The sequence below is a fragment of the Panthera leo genome, chromosome B3 (genome assembly GCF_018350215.1).
Source record: "Panthera leo isolate Ple1 chromosome B3, P.leo_Ple1_pat1.1, whole genome shotgun sequence".
NCBI lineage: Eukaryota > Metazoa > Chordata > Mammalia > Carnivora > Felidae > Panthera > Panthera leo.
In genome coordinates, this window is record NC_056684.1 from 33,812,705 (window position 1) to 33,836,176 (window position 23,472).

At 35.4% G+C, this 23,472-nt stretch overlaps 1 protein-coding gene across 7 annotated transcripts in view; it reads left to right on the forward strand.

Moving 5' to 3' along the window:
- The window catches only part of MYO9A (myosin IXA), a 282,825-nt gene that overhangs the window by 133,878 nt on the left and 125,475 nt on the right, over window positions 1-23,472 (forward strand). For all 7 annotated transcript variants that reach the window (XM_042941515.1, XM_042941514.1, XM_042941518.1 and 4 more), the window contains one exon: window positions 16,082-16,157. In XM_042941515.1, coding sequence (XP_042797449.1) covers window positions 16,082-16,157 — 76 coding nt within the window. The remainder of the gene's footprint in view (window positions 1-16,081; window positions 16,158-23,472) is intronic.

Below are 23,472 nucleotides of genomic sequence, written 5' to 3' on the forward strand. Positions count from 1 at the left end.
CACACATGTGCATGAGTAGGGGAGAGATGCATAGGGAGAGAGAGAATCATAAGCAGGCTCTACACTTAGTGCGGAGCCCGATGTGAGGCTTTATCCCAATTCCCTGGATCATGACCTGAGCCAAAATCAAGAAATGGAATGCTTAATCAACTGAGCCATCCAGGTGCCCCCAAAAGCTATTTTTTCAAAAAGAGCAATGAAATTTATAAAGCTCTGGGTCAGTCCATTAGAACTTTCTATAAAGATGAAAATGTTCTCCAACCATGCTATCTAAAAGCCACATATGGCTGTTAAGCACCTGAAATTTATTTAAAATTGAGAAACTGAAGTTTTAATTTGATTCAGTCAAATCAAATTTGAAAGCCACATGTGGCTAGTGACTGCGGTATTAGTGCAGTTCTAGCCATTCTGATCAAGAAATAAGAGAGAAGAAGACACAAATACTGTTATCTGGAATGAGAAAGGGACACAGTTATATATGATAGAGACCTCAAAAGACTGAGGAGAGATTATGTCAATAAATTAAGCAACTTAGATGAAATGGACAAATTCCTTGAATGTCAATCAAAATTGACCCAAGGAAAAATAGAAAGTTTGATCACTCCTATAAATGATATTGACTTCATAAGTAAAATCTTCCCCCCACAAAAAAGTGTAGGCCTACATAGCTTCCATAGTAAATTTGATTTAAGAGATGTTTAAGAAAAGAATAATACCAGTTCTCTTCAACTATTTCAGAAAATATAGGAGCAGGTAACCTTGTACAAATCTTATGAGGCCAGTATTATTACTCTAATACCAAAAGCATACAAAAACATTACAAGAAAACTATGGACCTCACAATGATGGGTGTAAAAAGGCTTAACAACATAAGGGCTAACTGAATTCAGCAGTATAATAAAGGATAATACATGAAGCCCAGTGGAATTTAAGGTTGAATGAATGAATGAAAGGAATGAAAGTTTGGTTTGATAATAGAAAATCAATCATTATAATTCACTATATTATCCTTCTAAAAAAGAAAAAGCATATGATACCTCAGTAGTTGGAGAAAAAGATTTTTTCATAATTTTTCACTCATTTAAACACCTTTAGGAGCCTTGGAATAAAAGGTAGCCTTCCTCAATTTTATAAAGAACATGCATGAAAATCCTACGGCAGACTTCATATGTAATGATGAAAGATTGAACACTTCTCTGACATTGAGACAAGGCAAAGATACCTGCTTTTGACACTGATATTTAACATTGTACTGAAAGTCATACACAGTGCTATAAGGCAAGAAAAAGAAGTAAAAGGTGCATAGCTTGAAAAGGAAGATGTAAACAACATATGGTCCTCTATATATGAAGTGTTAAGGAGTTTGATATATGCTCTTTGATCTAGGAAGTAGATTCAACAGCCTCTCATGATACCAGGTAAACTTACAAAATTATACTATTTTAGCCATGAAGACATAGAAAATTAAATTTATGAATTTTATGTATACATCTTTGGCAGCCAGTCTCCTAGATATTCTTGGTATCCCCATATTATGGTATTCACAACCTTGTATAGTCTTCTGCATTTTTCCTGTCTTGGTCTGTGAGACTTATAGGACATGGCAGGAGTGATAGTATGTCAATTCCTAAATTAAGTTATGAAAGACTGCAGTTTTCATCTTAGGTAATTTCTTACTTGGTAGCTCTATCTCAGATCACTGTCTCTAGGAGAAAGAAGCAAACTGTCATCTGTGAGTCGCCCTGTTGAGAATCCCACTGAAGCCACTGGTCAACAGGTAGTGAGAAAATGATCTTTGCCACTAACTACATGAATGAACTTGGAAGCAAATCCTTCAGTTCCATTCCAGTCTTTTTTTTTTTTTTTTTTTTAAATTCAAGGTAGTTAACATATAGTATAGTATTGATTTCAGGAGTAAAACCCAGTGATTCATCACTAACATATAACACCAAGTGCTCATCCCAGCAGATGTCCTCCTTAATGCCCATCACCATTTACCCCATTGCCCCACCTGCCTCTCCTCTAGCAACCCCCAGTTTGTTCTGTGTATGTAAGAAGCTCTTATGGTTTGCCTTCCTCTCTGCCTTTATTCTTACTTTTCCTTCCCTTCCCTCTATATTCATCTCTTGTTTCTTAAATTCCACAAACGAATGAAATCATATGATATTTGTCTTTCTCTGACTTATTTCACTTAGTATAAACACTCTAGTTCTATCCATGTTGTTGCAGATGATAAAATTTGATTCTTCTTGCCCCTGAGTAGTATTCCATTGTATATTTATACCACATCTTCTTTATACATTCATTAGTTGATGGACATTTGGGCTCTTTCCATAATTTGGCTATTACTATAAAATAATAGCATTATTGATAAACATTGGGGCGCATGTGCCCCTTTGAATCAGCATTTTTATATCTTTTGGATAAATACCTAGTAGTATAATTGTTGGGTTGTGGGGTAGTTCTATTTTTAATTTTTTGAGGAACATCCATACTGTTTTCCAGAGTGGCTGCACCAGTTTGCATTCCCACCAACAATGCAAAAGTGTTCCCCTTTCTCTGCATCCTTGCCAACATCTATTGTTGCCTGAGTTGTTAATTTTAGCTATTCTGACAGGTGTGAGATTGTATCTCATCGTGCTTTTGATTTGTATTTCCCTACAGTGAGTGATGTTGAGCATTTTTTCATGTGTCTGTTTGCCATCTGGATGTCTTGGAAAAGTGTTTATTCATGTCTTCGGCCCATTTTGTAACTGGCTTATTTGTTTTTTGGATGTTGAGTTTGATAAGTTCTTTATAGATTTTGGAAACTAACCCTTTATCAGATATGTCATTTGCAAATATCTTCTCCCATTCTGTCAGTTGCTTTTAGTTTTGTTGGTTGTTTCCTTCGCTGTGCAGCAGCTTTTTATCTTGAAGTCCCAGTACATTTTTGCTTTTGTTTCCCTTACCGCTGGAGACGTGTTGAGTAAGAAGTTGCTGCGGCCAAGGTCAAAGAAGTTTTTGCCTGCTTTCTCCTTGAGGATTTTGATGGCTTCCTGTCTTGTGTTTAGGTCTTTGATCCATTTTGAATTTATTTTTGTGTATGGTGAAAGTAAGTGGTCCAAGTTCATTCTTCTGCATGTCACTGTCCAGTTTTCCCAGCACCACTTGCTGAAGAGACTGTCTTGATTCCATTGGATATTCTTTCCTGCTTTGTCAAGGATTAGTTGGCCATATGTTTGTGGGTCCATTTCTGGGTTCTCTATTCTGTTCCATTGATCTGAGTGTCTGTGTCAAATTCCTTGATTCTCTTTCTGCGTTTCCATTATTGATATATATAAATGCAACCAATTGCTGTGTGTTGACTTTATATCCTGCAACTTCGCAGATTTTTTGTATCATTCTAGCAGTTTTTTGGTGGAGTCTTGTGGATTTTCCACGTACTATCCTGTCATCTGTGAAGAGTAAAAGTTTGACTTCTTTGCCAGCTTGTATGCCTTTTATTTCTTTTTGTTATCTGATTGCTGAGGCTAGGACTTCCAGTACTATGTTGAACAACATTGGTGAGAGTGGACATCCCTGTCGTGTTCCTGACCTTAGAGGAAAAGCTCTCATTTTTTCCCTGTTGAGAATGATATTATCTGTAGGCCCTTCATATATGTCTTTTATGATATTGAGGTATGTTCCTTCTATCCCTATTTTCTTGAGGATTTTTATCACGAAAGGATGCTTTTGTCAAATCCTTTTTCTGCATCTACTGAAAGAATCATGTTTCTTATCTTTTATTAATGTGGTGTATCACACGGATTAATTTGCAAATATTGAACCAGCCCTTGGCCCAGGAATAAATCCCACTTGATCATGGTGAATAATTCTTATTTTTAAAAATTTTTTTAAGTTTATTCATTTTTGTGAGAGAGAGAGAGAGAGAGAGAGAGAGAGAGAGACATAGTGACATAGCACGAGGGGGTGGGAGGGGAAGAGAGGGTGGGAGACACAGAGCAGGGTCCAGGCTCTGAGCCGTCAGCACAGAGCCCAACACGGGGCTCGAACCCATGAACCACGAGATCATGACTTAAGCCGAAGTTGGATGCTTAACTGACTGAGCCACCCAGGAGCCCCAGTGAATAATTCTTTTAATGTACTATTGAATTAGATTTGCTAGTATCTTGTTGAGAAATTTTACATCCAGATTCATCATGGATATTGGTCTGTAATTCTCCTTTTTAGTGAGACTTTTTTGTGTGTGTGTGTGGTTTTCGAGCCAAGCTGGCTTCATAGAATGAGTTTAGAAGCTTCCCTTCCATTTCTATTTTTGGAACAGTTTGAGAAGAATAGGTATTAAACTCTTCTTTAAATGTCTGTTAGAATTCCCCTGGGAAGCCATCTACACCACCCCCCCCCTCCCCGGACACTTATTTGTTGGGAAACTTAAAGAAAAAAAAATTCTTTTTAACATTTATTTATTTTTGAGAGACAGAGACAGAGTATGAGTGGGGGAGGGCAGAGAGAGAGGGAGACACAGAATCTGAAGCAGTCTTCAGGCCCTGAGCTGTCAGCACAGAGCCTGATGTGGGGTTGAACCCATGAACCATGACATCATGACTTGAGCTGAAGTCAGATGCTTAACCGACCTAGCCACCCAGATGTGTCTATTGGGAAATTCTTGATTACTGATTCACTTTTTTTGCTGGTTATGGTCCAGCATTTTCTGTTTCTTCCTGTTTGAGTTTTAGTAATGTGTGCCTGTCTAGAAATTTGTCCATTTTGTCCAGATTGTCCAATTTGTTGGCATACAATATTCATAGTATTCTCTAATAATGGTTTGTATTTCTGTGGCGTTGGTTGTGATCTCTCCTCTTTCATTCGTGATTTTATCTATTTGGGTTAGAGCTCTCTCTTTTTGAGAAGTCTGGCCAAGGGTTTATTGGTTTTCTTTATTCCTTAAAAAAAAACCTGCTTTTAGTTTCATTGGTATGTTCTATACCGTATTTTTTGTTTCTATATCATTTATTTCTGCTCTAATCTTTATTATTCCCTTGTTCTGCTGGCTTTGGGCTTTATTTGCTGCTCCTTTTCTACCTCCTTTAGGTGTCTTACTTCTTGAGATAGGCCTGAATTACAATATACTTTCCTCTTTGGACTGCCATTGCCATATCCCAAAGGGTTTGGACTGTCGTGTTTTCATTTACATTGGCTTCTATGTATTTTTTTTTTTTTTATTTCTTCTTTAATATCCTGGTTAACCCATGCATTCTTTAGTAGGATGTTATTTAACCTCCATGTATTTGAAGGCTTTCCAAATTTTTTCTTGTGGTTAATTTCAAGTTTCATAGTGTTGTATTCTGAAAATATGCATAGTATGATCTTGATCTTTTTGTACCTGTTGAAGGCTGATTTGTCACCCAATATGTGATCTATTCTGGGCAATGTTCCATGTGTACTCAAGAAGAATGTGGATTTTGCTGCTTTAGGATGAAATGTTCTGAATATATCTGTTAAGTCCATTTTGGTACAGTGTGTCATTCAAAGCCATTGTTTCCTTGTTTATTTTCTGCTTAGATGATCTGTCCATTGCTATAATTGAGGTATTAATGTCTCCTACTATTATGGTATTATTATCAATAAGTTTGTGCTTGTGATTAATTGATTTTTATATTTGGGTGCTTCCACATTGGCATAAATATTTATAATTGTTAGGTTTTTTTTTAAGTTTATTTATTTATTTTGAGAGAAACAGACCACAAGTAGAGGAAGCCAGAGAGAGATGGGGGCAGGGGATCTGAAGCAGGCTCTGTGTTGATAACAGAGAGCCTGATGCAGTGCTCACACTCATGAATCATGAGATTATGACCTGAGCCAAAGTCGGATACTTAACCGACTGAGCCATCCAGGCACCCCAATTGTTAGATCTCCTTGATGGATAGACCCCTTAATTATGATATAATGCCCTTCTTAGTCTCTTATTATAGTCTTTGTTTTAAAATCTAGTTTATTTGATATAAATATGGCTTCTCCAGCTTTCTTTTGAGGTCCATTATTATGGTAGATGGTTCTCCATCCCCTCACTTTCAATCTGCATGTGTCCTTAGGTGTAATATGAGTCTCTTATAGTAAGTATATGGATGGATCTTGTTTTTTAAATCTGTTCTGCTACCCTGTGTGTTTTGATTGGAGCATTTAGTCCATTTACATTCAGAGTGATTATTGAAAGATACGAATTTAGTGCCATTGTGTTAACCTATAGAATTGGTGTTATTGTTCTTTGGTCCATTATAGTCTTTGCTGTTTCCTTTTTTTTCTCCACTCAGAGAGCCCCCCTTAGAATTTCTTGCAGGGCTTTTTTTTTTGTGGTCACAAACTCCTTTAGTTTTTATTTGTCTGGAAAAACCTTTTTCTCTCCTATTCTGAATGTCAGCCTTGCTGGATAAAGGATTCTTGGCTGCTTGTTTTTCCTATTCAGCACATTGAATATTTCCCTTCTAGCCTGTGTAGTTTCAATGGACAGGTCTGCTACTAACCTTATGTGTCTACCCTTGTAGATTAAGGACTATTTATTCTTAGCTACTTTCAAAATTCTGTGTTTATCCTTGTATTTTGCAAGTTTCACCATGATATGTCATGGTGTTGACTTGTTTTTATTGATTTTGAAGGGAGTTCTCTGTGCCTCTTGGACTTGGATGCATGTTACCTTCTCTAGATAAGAGTTTTCAGCTATAATTTGTTCAAATCCATCTACTGCCCTTTTTTATCACTCCTCTTCTTCTGGGACCCCTATGATACAGATATTGTTTTGTTTTATAGAATCAGTACTCTAAATCTCTCCTCATGATCTAGTAACATCCTTTTCTTCTTTTTTTCAGTTTCTTTATTTCCCATAATTTTATCTTCTATTTCACCTATTCTATTCTCTGCTTTTTCAGTCCTCACTATCACTGTATCTAGTTTGTTTTGCATCTCAGGTATAGCATTTTTAAATTCATCCTGACTAGTTCCTAGATCTTGGATCTCTGCAGAGATCTCTGCTTTGATCTCTGGTGTCTTCTCTGTGTTTTTCAAGGCCAGCTAGTAGTCTTATAACTGTTGTTCTAAATTCCATTTTAAATATATTGTTTTTATCTGTTTTGAGCATGTCCTTGGCTGTGATTTCTTCCTGAACTTTCTTTTGGGAAGAATTCCTCCATCTTGTCATTTTGGCTAAGTTTCTGTCTGTTGCATGTTTTAAAAGCTTGTTATGTTTCCTGCACTTGAGAGTACTACTATATTAAAAAGGGGTCATACGTTGTTCAGGGCCTGAGGGACACCTGGGTGGCTCAGTTGGTTAAGCATCTGACTTCAACTCAGGTTACGATCTCATGGTTTGTGGGTTCGAGCCCTGTATTGGGCTCTGTGCTGACAGCTCAGAGCCTGGAGCCTGCTTCGGATTCCGTGTCTCCCTCTCTTTCTGCCCCTCTCCTGCTTACACTCCGTCTCTCTCAAAAAATAAATAAACATTAAAAAAAAAATTAACATTGTTCAGGGCCTCACACTCCAGGAAGTGTTTCTGGTGTATGCTGTGTCCACTCTGCTGTTGTGTTTTGTCTGCTTTTTCCCACTGGTCAGTCATTTGCAGAGCTCCTCCTTGCTTGCAGTGGTGGAGTGTTTGGACCTTTAACTACATACACTTTGATTTGTTTGTTGAAGTAATCCTGGAATAAATCTAGAATCAGTGGTAGGCCTGATTCTAGAAAAAGAGAAAAAAGAACAGGAACAGAAAAAAAACCAAACAATCAAAAAACTATCTTGCTGATTCCAAGGAAAAACAAAGTGGGGAAAAAAAGAGAGAGAGGAAAAAAGGCAGAAGCAAAGGGAAAAGAAGAAAAAAGAAAGGAATAAAAAAGCCTGATTAAAAAAAAGATGATGAAAGGAAATGACAAAAAATAAATCAGAAACTATGAGCCTGATTCCAGAAGTAAAGAAGACTGGTAAAAAGGAAAGAAAGAAAAAAGCATTATTTATGTCTTAGTGCCTGGGGGTGGAGGTAGTTGTGCTTGTTTGGAGGAGAGGCCATCTGTGTTGTCTCAGTGTGAGTCTTGCCCCAGTAAATAAGCATTTGCAGGCACAGAGGGGCAGGGTTTGGTGTCAGCAGGTCTTGCCCACTGGGCGCTCTGTGTTGGTCTCTGAAGTCCCTCCTGTTGGTGTTGGGGAAAAATGGTGCCACCCCAACCCCTCGTCCTCCAACTGGGGATCTCAACCCCTGTTGTTCAGGCAGCCCTCAAGGATTAGTGAGGGAAGCTCACCCTGCGCCAAAACTCTCTTGCATTTTTTTCTTTGGTGCACGGCTGGGATTCAAAACCCAAAGTTTTAAAGGACCTGGCACTTGGCACGCAGCTGGGATTCAAAACCCAAAGTCTTAAAGGCCTGGCCTGGCACAGAGCCTCTCCTTTCCTCCGGAGTAGAGCCCCTTCACCCTGATCATGAAAGGCCTTTGGCTGGCACTTGCAGGGTCTTTTGTACTTAGGGAGGCAATAAACCTTCTTCAGAAGTACTCCAGGAAGGGAACTTTCTCTCCCAGTGCGCCCTGGAGATTGCTACACCACACTAAGGACTCTCGGGGCCAGGTCCCTCTTCCCCAGGAGCGTGCACCATGGCTCTGCTTTGCAGAAAGTCATATACTTCCAAAACCTCAGGGTTTTAGCCCCAAAAGATCCAACCACTTCACATCTGCCAAGCTGTCTCCCTTCAACTTTGGAGATCCTTCTATGTCTCTACAGATCGATTTCCTGGGTGTTCCAAGTAATCTGACCTCAACATAGCTGTGTTTGAGGGATGAGCAATACCTGGGGTTCCCCTACTTCTCTGCCATCTTAACTCCTCCCCAGTTCCATTCCAGTCTTGAGATGACCATAGCCTTGGCCAACAGGTTGAATACAACCTTATGAGAAACCCTATCGGAACCTCCAAGCTAAGCAGCTTTTGAAACCTGTCTGTCTAGAAAGTCTGTGATTATGATAACTGTTAAAGTGCTAGGTTTTGAAGTGCTTTAATATGCAATGGGTAATAATACACCAAATCATGAAATATATAGGGATAACTTTAATGAAATACATGTTAGACCTGTATACAACCAAGGGGAATTGAAAAATAAATAAATGGAGATACATGTTTTTCTTTTTCTTCTTCATTTTCTTTTTCTTTCTTTCTTTTTTTTTTTTGAGATACATGTGTTTCTATTGTTGAGATGTCAGTTCTTCCCCAGTTGGATCAATAGTTTGAATGCAATTCTGATGAATATCACAGCAGATTTTTTGTAGAAATTCATGAGCTTATAACTAAGATTTATATAGAAATATAGAATACCTAGGATGACAAAACAATTTTGAAAAAGAGCAGTTAAGCTGGAGAACTTATACAATACGATTTCAAGACTAAAATAATTATGACATTGTTCTCTTATTCTTAAGATCAAGATATCACTAGAACCAAATAAAAATCCAGGAAAAGATGTACACATAGAAGTCAATTGATTTTCTGCAAAGATGTTGAGATAATCCAGTGGGGTTGACTATAGTCTTTTGAATAAATCACATTGGAACAACTGGGTATCTGTATGTAACAAGAAGACTTTTACCTTATATTATACATAAGATTGAACTCAAAGTGGGTCATACAGCTTTTCATAAAGAGGAGAACTATTAAATTTGTAGAAGAAAACCTGAGGAAAGTCTTTGCAGTCAGGCAAAATCTTTTGCCAGGCAAAAGTTTCTTAGATCGGACATAAGAGCATAAACTGTTAAAAAAAAAAAAAAAAAAAAAAGATGGAGTTCACCAAATTGAAAATTTCTACTTTGAAATAGATCTTAAGAAAGCTAAAAGCATACCACACCCTGGGAAACAATATTTGTGTAATAATTTATGATACTAATAACTGATAATGGATTTGAAAACAATATTTTCAAAACCCCTGTAGTTAATAGGATCAACAGTTCAGTTAAAAATAGCCTAAAGATTTGAACATGTGCTTTAAAAAAAAGAAGATCTATGAATGATCCTTAGGCTAATTAAAATTATCAGTTTCATTCATCATTAGGGAAATGCAAGTTATAATCACAATGAGGTCATATTAACACCCTGTGACATGGCTAAACTTTAAGAAGTTGACAGTACTAACTGATGCTGAAGATGTGGAGCAACTGGGGGTACTTATTTACTGCAGTGTAAAATAGTATAATTGTTTTGGGAAACAGTTTTGAATAAAGGTGCGCATGTACTTCCCATATGTTCCATTAATACCGATCCCTGGTATTTACCTGAGAGAAATGAAAATATGTGTTCATGGAAATATTTTTATAGATCAATTATTAAAATAGTATGCTGAGTTAAACCTTACACAAAAGAGAACATACTGTGTTACATTCCATTTATGTCAAATTCTAGAATATGCAAACCAGTCTATATGCATAGCAGATAAGTGGTTTCCTTGATCCAGGAAAGGGGTTGTAGGGGTTGTCTAAGAAAGGGTATGAGGGAACTTTTGGGCAATGATGCAGATATTCTCTGTCTTCTTTTGGTGGTGGTTTTATCTAATCTTACACAACCATATACTTAAAAATGCATGGATTCTATATGTAAATTTTACCACAATAAAAATCACATATCATGAAGCCTGACAAAAGTCACAAATGTATAGAAAAGACTATTTTGCATGGAATTAAGAATATAAAAAATAAAAAAGTGTATGATCAGAATTCCTGTTTGAAAATGAATAGAAACATGCAGGAAGTGCTAGAGTGTTACTTTGTTGAAGCTTGCAGGGAAGTCAGGAAGCTATCTTTTTCTTGAATTGGTAGAATATAGATATTTATCAAAGTTGGTAAATCAGTATGGGTAAATAAACATGAATGTGTGCTTTATAGGCAACTACAATAGTAAAAAAATAGAAACAAGTTTATCTTTTACAGTAGCTTAAGAAACCTTTAACAAATGAAACCAAAAAAGAGAAAAAAATGAGTTTGAGTGAGATAAATGAAAAATATGAAATAAAATACAAGAAACAAGTACTGCTACTTATAATTACTAAAAACAGATTAACCTCATCACTTAAATTCCCAAAATGAATTTTTCAAGAAGTTCAATTAAAGATTCTTAAAATGATGAACATAGAAGGGTGGACAAAGATAGACCATGCAAAGATGAACAATTGTAATAAAGTTAGATAGTAATCTGAAGCTCTACACTGATAGAACTTACAAAATGGTTTAGTTGAGAAAGACAAAACCTGACCTCACTGGCAAGTTTTGAGATCTGATAAAGAAATATTAAATAAGTGTATAAATCTAAGTAAATATTTACTTTACAAAACTTAGTAGTAAAGCTTAATTTCTTGATTCATGGGAAGAAAACAAGGTAAAAATAAGTACAGGGTAACAACATCTGAGATGGGAAGGGGATAGCTAGAATCGGACCTTTCAGAAATTCTTATACTCTTTTTAGGGGAACCTGGTGGCTCAGTTTGGTTGAGTGTCAGACTTCAGCTCAGGTTATGACCTCAATGTTTGTGAGCTGGAGCCCCACATGTGGCTTCCTGCTAGCAGCCTGTCAGTGCACAGCCTACTTTGAAGTCTCTGTCCCCTTCTTTCTGCCCCTCCCCCACTTGCATTTTCTCAAAAATAAGTATATTAAAAAAAGTTTCTGTACTTTTTAGAAAAAGGGAAGAGAGAATTTAGTTTAGAATTCATGGATATGTTAAAAATTCAAGGATAATCAAAGAAGAGAGTATAACTTCCAAAACAAAAGAAATCAGAATATAAAGAAAATAATTCAGTAGAAGTCTGGATAAAAACATATAATAATTAGGGCGTAGAAGGCATAAAATAAGTTAATAAAAATAGAAATAACAGTAATATTATGTTGGGCCAAACTAAATAGTTAAAAAACAGATTATGCAGTTAAGAAAAAGAAAACTCGGGGCGTCTGGGTTCAACTTTGGCTCAGGTTGTGATCTCACAGTTCATGAGTTCAAGCATTATATCTGCTGTCAGCATAGAGCCTGCTTCAGATCCTGTCTCTTTCTCTCTCTGTCTCTCTCTCAAAAATAAACATTTAAAAAGAAAAAAAAAGTAATTATAAGATGTTTATACAAGAAAAACCTAAAACATGAACACGAAAAGATTCAAAATGAAATACTAGAATAAAGTTGTATCAGAAAATTTGTTCTTGCTTTCTTGTATATTTTCCCACCACCTTTAGGCAACTCATGTTAAGATTTGTTACTATAGTTTTGCCTTTCCTAAAAATTTACAGAAATGGAATAATTCAGTTTGTATTCTTTTGCGTTCTGATTCTCTTATGCAATATAATGGTAAACATTCATCTATGTTGTTTCATATTTAAGTAATTTGTTGCAGAGTTATATAGGTATAAACAATTGTATATCATTCGTTTCTTGATGGATATTAGGGTTATAATACTGTTTTGAGCTGTTGTGAGAAGCCCTGCTATAAACATTCAAGTCATTTTGTGTACTGCATATGTTCATTCCTCAGGTAAAACTTACGGGTTGTTACTGTGTCATAAAGTAGACATGTTTAATGTCATTAGGAACTATCAATCTTTCAGCACTTTAAAGATACTTCATTCTGAGGGTGCCTAGGTGGCCTAGTCGGTTAAGTGTCTGACTTTGGCTCAGGTCATGATCTCACAGTTCGTGGGTTTGAGCCCCATGTTGGACTCTGCTAACAGCTCAGAGCCTGGAGCCTGCTTTGGATTCTGTCTGTGTCTCTCTTTGCCCCTCCCCTGTTCACACACACACATACTGTCTCTCTCTCTCTTTCAAAAAATAAACATTAAAAGTATATACTTCATTTTCTCCTTGTTATGTATTATTTGTGATGATCAATTCAGATGTCATCCTGTTGTCATTCTTTCATGCCTAATGGACCTTTTTTCCTCTGGCTGCTTGACATTTTCTCTTTGTTTTCTGGTTTTCAGTAATTGTGATTTCCTAGATATGATTTATTTTTATATTTATCCTGTTGGGGATTTGCTGTAGCTTTTGGACCTGTGCTTCAATTGTTTTTTATCAAATTTAGGAAATTTTTGGCTAATATTTAAATTTTTTTTTTCTGCTGCAATTTATTTTCTTTCTGGATGTCAGTTACATGTTTTTAGCATATTTGATATTCTCTCAGATTCCTCATACTCTGTTCATTTTTCTTTTATCTTCTTTCATTCTTCAGGTTGGGTAATTTTTATTTATCAATTTCAAGTTCATTGTGCTGTTTAAAGTCTTCTCTTAAACCCATAAGATGAATTTTTAATTTTAGTTTTTAGTTCCAGAATATCCATTTAGTTCCTTTTTACGGTTCCCTATTGTTCCTTGAGATTTGCTGTCTGTTAACTCATAAGACAATCTTCAATGTGAAGTTATTGAATATTATGATAGCTATTATAGTGTTTTGTGTTGTTTTTTTTTTTTTGTGCTAATCCTGACAAGTAGGCAATGGTGGGACCTGAAGCTGTTGTGATGGGATCAGGAGAGAGGTGCACAGGCCTTCATTTTCTGAGTGATCAGTTGCCAGTGTTCAGTGTATTATCCCTTTTAATGTTAAACTATTTAATAATTGATGTTGAAAAATCATCATACAGAGGGAAATAAGAAAGTGAGTTAATATGCATAAAAGAACGACCCTCAAAGATATGCCCTATTGTGTTTACAGGGAAGATACTCCAAGAAAGAGAAAGAGATTTCCTGTGAGTACTTTATAGTTTAGAAGCATTTAATAACATGAATCCAGTAAAGCAGCAGTACAAATTTGAGAGTATAAAATACCAGAATGATACTGAAAATAGGTATTGAACTACTAAAGCACACAGAGGCATAAAGCTAAATCTGTATGAGTTCAAAAAATAGGGGAAATAGCTGAAAATTGAATTACTGATATTGAAGAAAGTTCTGGGATTATTATGTTTCAATACACAAAAGAAAATAATAAATATGGAGGATAGAAAGGGAGAATTTGTCATAGGGATAATTGGTGCCTATAACTAAACAACTGATTAAATAAAACAAAAACAATGAATTCAAATATATAAGAAAATAAAGTCATTCAAAGTTCTAAGAATTTGTTGATCTCAGGATATATTTCCAGTAATAATTTATTGGAAATTCTCCTGGGGATTTACTTAGGAGTAGAATTGCTGGGTCATATGGTAATCTTATGTTTATTTTTTTGATGAACTGCTCGAGTGTTTTCCAAGGTGTCTGTATCATTTCACATTTCAACAGTGTATAAAGGTTCCAATTTTTTCGTGTCCTTGGGAGCACTTATTATCTGTCTTTTTGATTATAGCCATCCTGGTGGTTGTGACGTGGTATCTCATTGTAGTTTTGATTTTCATTTCTCTGATTACTAATGATGTTGAGCACCATTTTGTGTACTTATTAGCCATTTGCATGTCTTCTTTGGAAAAATATTTATTCATATACTTTGTTCATTTTTAAATTGGGTTGTCTTTTTATTGTTCAGTTGTAAGAGTTCTTTTTATTTTCTGGATTCAAGTTCCTTATCAGATATTTGATTTACAGACATTTTCTACCATTCTGTGGGTTGTCTTCCTACTTTCTTGATATGGTGTCTTTTGAAGCATAATAGTTTTACATTTTGATGATGTCTTTTTATCCATTTTTTTTCTTTTGTTGCTTATGCTTTTGGTGACATATCTAAGTAATTTTATTGTCTACTTCAGTGTCAGAAAAATTTACTTCTGTATTTTCTTTCAAGAGTTTTATAATTTCAGGACTTATATTTTGATTTTTGGTCCCAACTTCATTCTTTTGCATAAGGATATCTAGTTTTCCCAGCACCATTATTGAAAAGATTATTCTTTTCCCATTGAATATCTTGACACCGTTGTCAAAATTCAATAGATCTTAAATGTAAAGGTCTGATTTGTATTCTCAGTTCCTTTCCATTGATTTATTTGTCTTTGTTTATGTCAGTACCATAATGTCTCAGTTACTCTGTCTTTGTAGTAAGTTTTGAATTCAGGAAGTGTGAGTCCTCCAATCATGTTCTTCTTTTTCAGCATTGTTCAGGTGGTCTGGGTCTTTTGCATTTCCATATTAATTTTAGGGTCAGTTTATTCATTTCTGCAAAAAAAAAATGCCTCTGGAATTTTAATAGAGATTGCATCAGTCTGCAGGTAAATTTAGGGAACATTGCCTTCTTAACAGTATTAAATTTTCCAACCAATAAGTTTGAAAGGCATTCCATTTATTTAGGTTTTCTTTTAATGTTTTGTAGTTTTCAGTGTAGACACTTTATACTTTTTAAAATTTATTGTTTAATATTATTTTGGTCTTATTAATGGAATTGTATTCTTAATTTTATTTTCTGATTGTTTATTACCATTGTATAGAAATAAAATTGACTTTTAAGTATTGATCTTATATTTTATAATTGTTCTGAACTCTTTTATTAGTCCTAATAATTTTTTGTGAGTTACTTAGGATTTTCTACATTTAAGATTGTTATCTTGAATAGATACTTTTATTTCCTTTCCATTGTATTTTACCTATATTAAATGTGTGTTGAAAATTCGTGGCCTTATGTGTATAGAGCTTCAGTGTTTATCATATGATTTAAAGTAAATTATAACTTAAAAAATATCGGTAAAGGAAGTAATTTATTGTTTTTGTTTCTCAGTGTCTATACATAAGATTAATTGATCTCTAAAATCTATGGTCCATGTCAGCAATATAATTATTGCTGAAAAATGATGCAAAGGAATAATTAGGAATTTTTTGAATATTAAAATAAATGAGCATATACATTTCTAGACCTTCAGCCCAGTTACCCTTGATTTTCTGATAATGTTTAAATGAGAGAACAATTAAAAAGATTTATTATTTAATTCCCTAATTGGGTTCATTGTTGATTAAGTCAGATTTGTAAGTAACAGTCATGTGCCTTGGTTCACATTCTTATTTTGATATTTCTGACATGTTTAGCAAATATTTACTATCGAAGTACATTAATTTCATTTGCCCTTAGAAAAATTGTTTTATGTGTAGTTTCTTTTAGCATTGATTTGAAAATATCTGCTTTTTATATGTTAGGTATAACCCGGAAAAATCCCAGAACACCTCTTTCTGATCTCCAGGGCATGAATACTCTAAATGAAAAAAATCAACAGTAAGTATGTTTGGTTTGTGTTTTCAAAGAGGTATAGAAGAAATAGTTAGAATTCTTATTAATACTTATGTGGCTTTAAAAATATGAAGCAAGGTGTAGTTTGTTTTTCTTTCTTGAAGCTTTTATAAATGGTATAATAAGGTTTGAAACTGGACTAAATATGTGTAACTAGTCATAGTACTCTTTGCAACAGCAGTAGCTATAAGAGGTTAAGACTGAGAGGATTTGAAATGGTGTATAGTAAGTATGATATACATGTTTAATGGGAAGCTCCTATTCCGTCTTTATACATTAATGTAGACTTTGCTATAAGAGAATATGCAAACACTCATATAATTAGGAAGCACACAAACAAAATGAACCTACCACCCAAGTTCAGAACTAGAAGATTATTAATATTGCTACAGCTACTTTTATATTATCTGATCATTCCCTTCCTCCCACCCCTCAGATAACTGCTATGTAGAATTTTATGTTTACCATTACTGTACTCTTAAAAAAAGTTTTACAGGGGCATCTTGGTGGCTCAGTTGGTTGAGTGTCTGACTCTTGATTTCAGCGCAGGTCATGGTCTCACAGTTGTGAGATGGAGCCCTGCATTCGGCTCCATGCTGGGCATGGAGCCTGCTTAAAATTCTCTCCCCACTACTCCTCCCCCTCTCATACACGTTTGCACTCTCTCTCAAAAAAGTTTTATCATAAATGTATGTTTTTTCTAAGCCATAAATTGTCTTTGCTTGTTTTTAAGTTATACAGAAATATTAGTATATAGTATGCTGTCTTCTATGATTTTTTCCCTTCAGCAATATTCATCTAAGATTCATCCATCTTGTTGCATACAGTTTATTCTTTTTAGTTGCTGTATAATATTGTATGCTATTGGGGGGGGGATAGGGAATTCCTGTTTAATGGATGCAACGTTTCAGTTTGGCTAAAAATTCTGAAGATGGATAGTGGTGATGGTTGTAGAGCAATGTGAATGTACTCATGCCAATATACTCATATACAATGTACACTGAAAATATTAAAATGGAGAGAGAACAGATTGGTGGTTGCCCATGGCCTGAGTAGGGGGTGGGTGAAATGGGTGAAGGTGGTCAAAAGGTACAAACTCCCAATTACAAAATAAATAAGTTCTGGGAAGTAACAGATAGTATGTATAGTTGCCATAGTTAATAATACTGTATTGTGTATTTAGAAGTTACTAAGAGAGTAGATCTCAAAAGTTCTCATCACAGAAAAAAATTTGTAACTGCGTATGGTGACAGATATTAACCATAGTTATTGTGGTGATCATTTGGCAGTATATATAAGTACTCAGTCAGTATGTTGTAATATAATGTGATGTGTCAATTATTTCTCAATAAAAAAGTAATAGTTAAAATGGTAAGTTTTGTGTTATGTATTTTTTATCAGTAAAAGAAAATATTTTATCACATTAAAAAAATTATTGTGACACTAATATACCATAATTGATTTGTCTCTCAGTGGATATATGAGTGATTCTTTTACTATTAGAAATGGTGCTACTTTAGGGGTGCCCGGGTGGCTCAATTGGTTGGGTGTCCGACCTTGGCTCAGGTCATGATCTCATGGTTTGTGGGTTTGAGCCCCGCATCTGGCTCTGTGCTGACCACTCAGAACCTGGAGCCTGCTTTGGATTCTGTGTTTCCTTCTCTCTTTGCCCTTCCCATGCTCATGCTGTATTGCTCTCTGTGTCAATAATAAATGTTAAAAAAAAAAAATTAAAGAAATGGTGCTACTTTATTATTAAAAATTTTTTAATTAAAAAAAATTTTTTTTAAATGTTTATTCACTTTTTGAGAGACTGAGACAGAGTGCGAGCAGGGCAGGGGCAGAGAGAGGGGGAGACACAGAATCCAAAGCAGGCTCCAGGCTCTGAGCTGTCAGCACAGAGCCTGACGCGGGGCTCAAATTCACAAACCGTGAGATCATGACCTGAGCCTAAGTCAGATGCTTAACTGACTGAGCCACTCAGGCACCCCATATAATTTTTAATTTTTTAATGTTTATTTTGAGAGAGAGAGCAGGTGTGTACACATGTGTGTTGGGGGGATGGTGGGAAGAGAAAGGGGAGAGAGAGAGAAGCCAAGCAGGCTCCGTGCTGTCAGCCGAAGCCCAATGTGGGCTTGGTCTCATGAACCGTGAAATCATGACCTAAGCCGAAATCAAGAATCAGATGCTTAACCAACTGAGCCATGTAGGCACCCTGACTAATGGTGTTATTTTAAACATGCTCATACCAGTCTTCTGGTTCACCTATTATTACATTGCTAGGATATTTACTTATTAATGGAACTGTTAATTCAGTGGGATATGTGCATGATAGTTTTATAAGATAATCCCCAGTTTTTCCCCCAAAGGAGTTGTACTAATGTACACTAAAAGTGGCAGCTAAAAGTTCCCTTTGCTTCGTTCCTTGCCAGCACAACTCAGCTGACTGTCTTCTTAACTTTTGATAATCTGGTGGTTATAAAATGCTATTTTAGGATTTGCTTTTCCCTGCTTATTAATGTTGTTGAACAATTTTTATATATTTTATGGCTATTCATGTATTTTGAAATATCATTTCTTTGTCCATATCTTTTTTAAAAAGTATTCGTTATAAATTTTATGTACTGGTGCCATTTCACTTATGTTTCAAATGTATTCCCCCAATTTGTAACTTATCTTTTTACTTTCACCATTTTTAGCAATCTACGCATGTCCATATATAGACTTTTGCAATTGTATCCCATATATACAATTATGTAATCAATGCCACAGTCAAGATACATACCTTTTTCATAATCACAAAAGAATTCACTAATGCTGCCTATTTGTATTTACCCCTCTCCTTCCCTGTCCTGTCCTCTAGCAACCTGTGGGCCTCTAGGGCCTGTGAATTAAATTATGAAAGACAGATTAACAGGAGAAAAAGTATATAATTTTTATTAATGTTTTACATGCATGAGTATTCACAGAAAAGAAGTGAAACTTAAAGAAGTGGTGTCATACTTGGGGGCTCATATACTCTTTTTTTAAAGGAAAGATGTTTTCGGCTTTAAAAGGGATTATAAAATGTGGGGTAGTGACTAGGGAATAGATGGGGGAACTAATGGAAGATGAGGGTTATTTTAGTAAGGTTTATTTAAGCAAACTCCTTTCAGTTCCTAGTCTCTTATTTCAGGTGATAAAAGCTGCTCTTCTCTTCCTTATAGGGGAGAGGGGGACACTTTTCACAAAGGGAAATTTATGCCCTACTTTTAGGAAGTTCAGGGGACGGGAGAGAACTGACTCTTCCTGTGTCTGTTGATTCTTATTTCCCTTATGTAGTGTAATTTGGGGTGACATGTCCTAATCCCCTTCATAACTTTGAGATTAGCTCTTTAACGTTAAAAGTGGTGCTTAATTCATTAGGTTATTAAATGTATCAGTAGTTCATTTCTTTTTATTTCTTGAGTAATCTGTTTTTTAGTTGGGTTGTCTTATTATCAGGTTGTAAGAGTTATTTATATATTCTAGATCTAGGTCCCTTATCAGATACATGATTTCAAATGTGTTATTGGAAGTGTGAAGGTTTTAATTTTGAAGAAGTCTAATTTATCTATTTTTATTTTTTGCTATACTTTTGTTGTATTTAAGAAATCATTAAGCCTAAGTCACAAAGGTTTACTCTGTTTTCTTTTAAGAATTTTATAGTTTTAGCTTTTAAATTTACATCTGTAATTGATTTTGAGTTGTTTTGTATATGCTAAGAGATAAAGATCCAGTTTCCTTCTTTCCCATGTGGATATTCAGTCACCTCAGTACCATTGGTTGAAAATACTGTTATTTCCCTGTTGAATTGTCTTGATACCTTTGTCAAAACTCATTTGACCATAAATAGAATTGTTTATTTCTGGATTCTCAATTTTATTCTATTGATATGTATGTATTTCCTTATGCCAGTTCCATGTTGTCTTAATTACTATAGCTTTATAATCAGTTTACAAATCAGGAACTGTAATTCTTCCAGCTTTGTTTTTTTCAACATTGTTTTGGCTATTCTAGATTCTTTGCATTTCCGTATGAATTTTAGGATTATCTTGTCATTTCTGCAAAAAAAAAAAAAAATCAGCTAGGATTTCGCTAGAGGTTATATTGAATCTATAGATTAATTTGAGGAATATTGTCATGGAATATCTTTTCACTTCTTTAGATCTTTAATTCTTTTAACAATATTTTTTAGTTTTTAGTGTACAAGCCTTACACTTCTTTTCTCAAATTTACTCCTAAGTATTATTTTTCATGCTTTTATAAATGAAAAATTTTTTGCTTTCATTGTCAATTGTTCATTGCTGTTATATAAAAATTTAATTGAATATTTTAACCTTGCTTAACTCATAAGTTCTCATAGTTTTTTAGTGGATTCCTTAGAATTCTCTATATGTAAGATCATGTCATATGTGAATAAATATAATTTTACTTCTTCCTTTTCAACTTGGATGTCTTTTATTTCTTTCTCTTACTTACTGCCCTGGCTAGAAACTTCAGTACAGTGTTGAATCAGTGTGGCAAGAGCTCACATCCTTGTCTTATTCCTGATATTAGTGAGAAATCTTCCAGTGTTTTTTTTTTTTTTAATCATGAAGCATGATGTTGACTGTAGGGTTTTTTTTTTTTAGATGCCCTTTCTCTGATTCTTTTTTTTTAAAGCTTACTTATTTATTTAATTTATTTAATTTTTAAAAGTCTTTTGATGTTAATTTATTTTTGAGAGAGAGAGAGGAAGATTGTGAGCAGGGGCAGGGCAGAGAGTGAGGGAGACACAGAATTTGAAGCGGGCTCCAGGTTCCGGGCTGTCAGCACAGAGCCCCATGTGGGGCTCGAACTCATAGACTGCAAGATCATGACCTGAGCCGAAGCCAGATGCCCAACTGACTGAGCCACCTAGGCGCCCCAAGTTTGTTTATTTATTTTGAGAGCGAGACAAAGTACACGAGTGGAGGAGGGGAAGAGAGAAAGGAAGAGAGAGAGAGAATCCCAAGCAGGCTTTGCCCCACCAGCACAGAGCCTGAAGTGGGGCTCAAACCCACGAACTGTGAGATCATGACCTGAGCCAAAATCAAGAGTTGGACGCTTAACCAACTGAGCCATCCAGGTGCACCTGATTCTTGAGCCTTTGTAATACAAGTGACATCTCTCCTCTGTACTTAAGTACCAGAATTTTGTATGATCTGTCTAGAAACTCTTTTGTTAAGTTTTGAGTCTACTTGATTGATCTATTTTGTTAATGATTTTTCATGTTGTTTTGCTTTATAAGTGATTTCTTCCACTTCCTTATCTCTAAGTCTTTTCTTACTGGTTTAAAATCTTGAAGTCATCCTTAATTCCCTCTGTCTCAGACACTCCCCATTCAATCCATCAGCAAGTTACATTGGCTGTATCTTAAAATGATATCCTGAATCTCACCATTTCTTACTACTTCCACTGCTATTGCCCTGGCATAGATTATTATAATAGCTTCCTAAAGTAATGTCCCTGCTTTTGTCCTTGGCCCCTCAAGCAGTATTCAATATAGAAACCAGATCATTTTAATATAATATGTAAATATATGTAATATAAAATACATTAAAAAAAAATTTTTTTTTTTAACGTTTATTTATTTTTGAGACAGAGAGAGACAGAGCATGAACGGGGGAGGGTCACAGAGAGAGGGAGACACAGAATCTGAAACAGGCTCCAGGCTCTGAGCTGTCAGCACAGAGCCCGGCGCGGGGCTCGAACCCACGGACCGTGAGATCATGACCTGAGCCGAAGTCGGATGCTTAACCGACCGAGCCACCTAGGCACCCCTAAAATACATTTTAATATAAAAAAGCTGATTCATGTTTTGCTGAAAATCCTTCTTTGTCTTTCTTTCTCATTCTCATTAAAACCCCAAAATTCTTACATTTCCTAGAGGGTATATGTGACATGGTTTCCTCCTTCCTAACTCTGACTTGATCTACCATTTTTCCCCTGTTTACTCCACTCCAGCCTTGCTGATTTATTTAATATATCTCAGACTCATCAACAAAATTCCTGCCTCCCAAACTGTGTGTTTGCTCTTCTCTCTGAGTAGAGTGCTCTTCTTTCAGATAATTGCTTGAATTGCTTTTTATCTCCCTTAGATCTCTGTTTAAATGAAATCTTCTCCATCATGCATCTCCTTGACTTCCCTATTAAAAAGCCTAGTGTCCTGGCATTCTTCTTCTATGTTTAAAATTTTTCCTTGGCACCTATTATCTGACATACAATGTGTTTTTTTATGTGTTTGTTTTCTTCCATTTGAATTTAAGTAATATGAAGATGCTAGAAAAAATTGACACTATTTGGTGCTCAATAAATACTTTTGAATGAATAAGTATATTCTGCATTTTTATTGGTGTTACATCTTTAATTTTTAGGACATTTTTGTTACTTTGTTTTCTCAATTTTTTAATTTTTCACAGCATCTTATTTTATAGATGCAATATTTTCTCTCTTCTCTAAGAATATTACTGAGGGCTTAAAACTTTTTTTTTTCCGCCTGCCTGATCTTTTTTTCCTTTAAGTTGTTTATGTCATGATAGTTTGTTTTGGTCTCTGTTTTATGCTCATGGCTTTACTCAGATGTCTGATGAACCTTGGTTGACTGTTAATATTCATTACTGAAACACTGAAAGACTAATTGCAATCTGATTAATTGGGTGTGTTGGCAATGTATAGAACATATTGGTATCTTTGGGTCTTTCTTCCTGGGATGGCCACCTTGCACACAAAAGTTTATTCTGATTTTCTCCCTGAAGGATATAGTCTTAGCTGCTAGCATTCTGGAGCCAGTGGGGTAAGAGGGTTGAGAATCTATTTTCAGTATTACCTTTGACTTCTATATAGTATACTCATCCTCTGTTGTGCCTGGTGCTGCCTAGTCCATGGTTCATGGACTCCTCTTTCATCCTCTTGCTTAGGTAAGGGATGGCTATCAGGCTTCATGGAGTTCTAAATGCTTCTTTACACACACACACACACACACACACACACACACACACACGTATATGTATACATATATATATAATTTATTGTCAAATTGGTTTCCATATAACACCCCGTGCTCATCCCAGCAGGTGCCCTCCTCAATGCCCATCACCCAATTTCCCCTCTCCCCCACCCTCATCAACCCTCAGTTTGTTCTCAGTATTTAAGAGTCTCTTATGGTTTGCCTCCCTCCCTCTCTGTAATTTTTTTCTCCTTCCCCTCCCCCATGGTCTTCTGTTAAGTTTCTCAGGATCCACATATGAGTGAAAACATA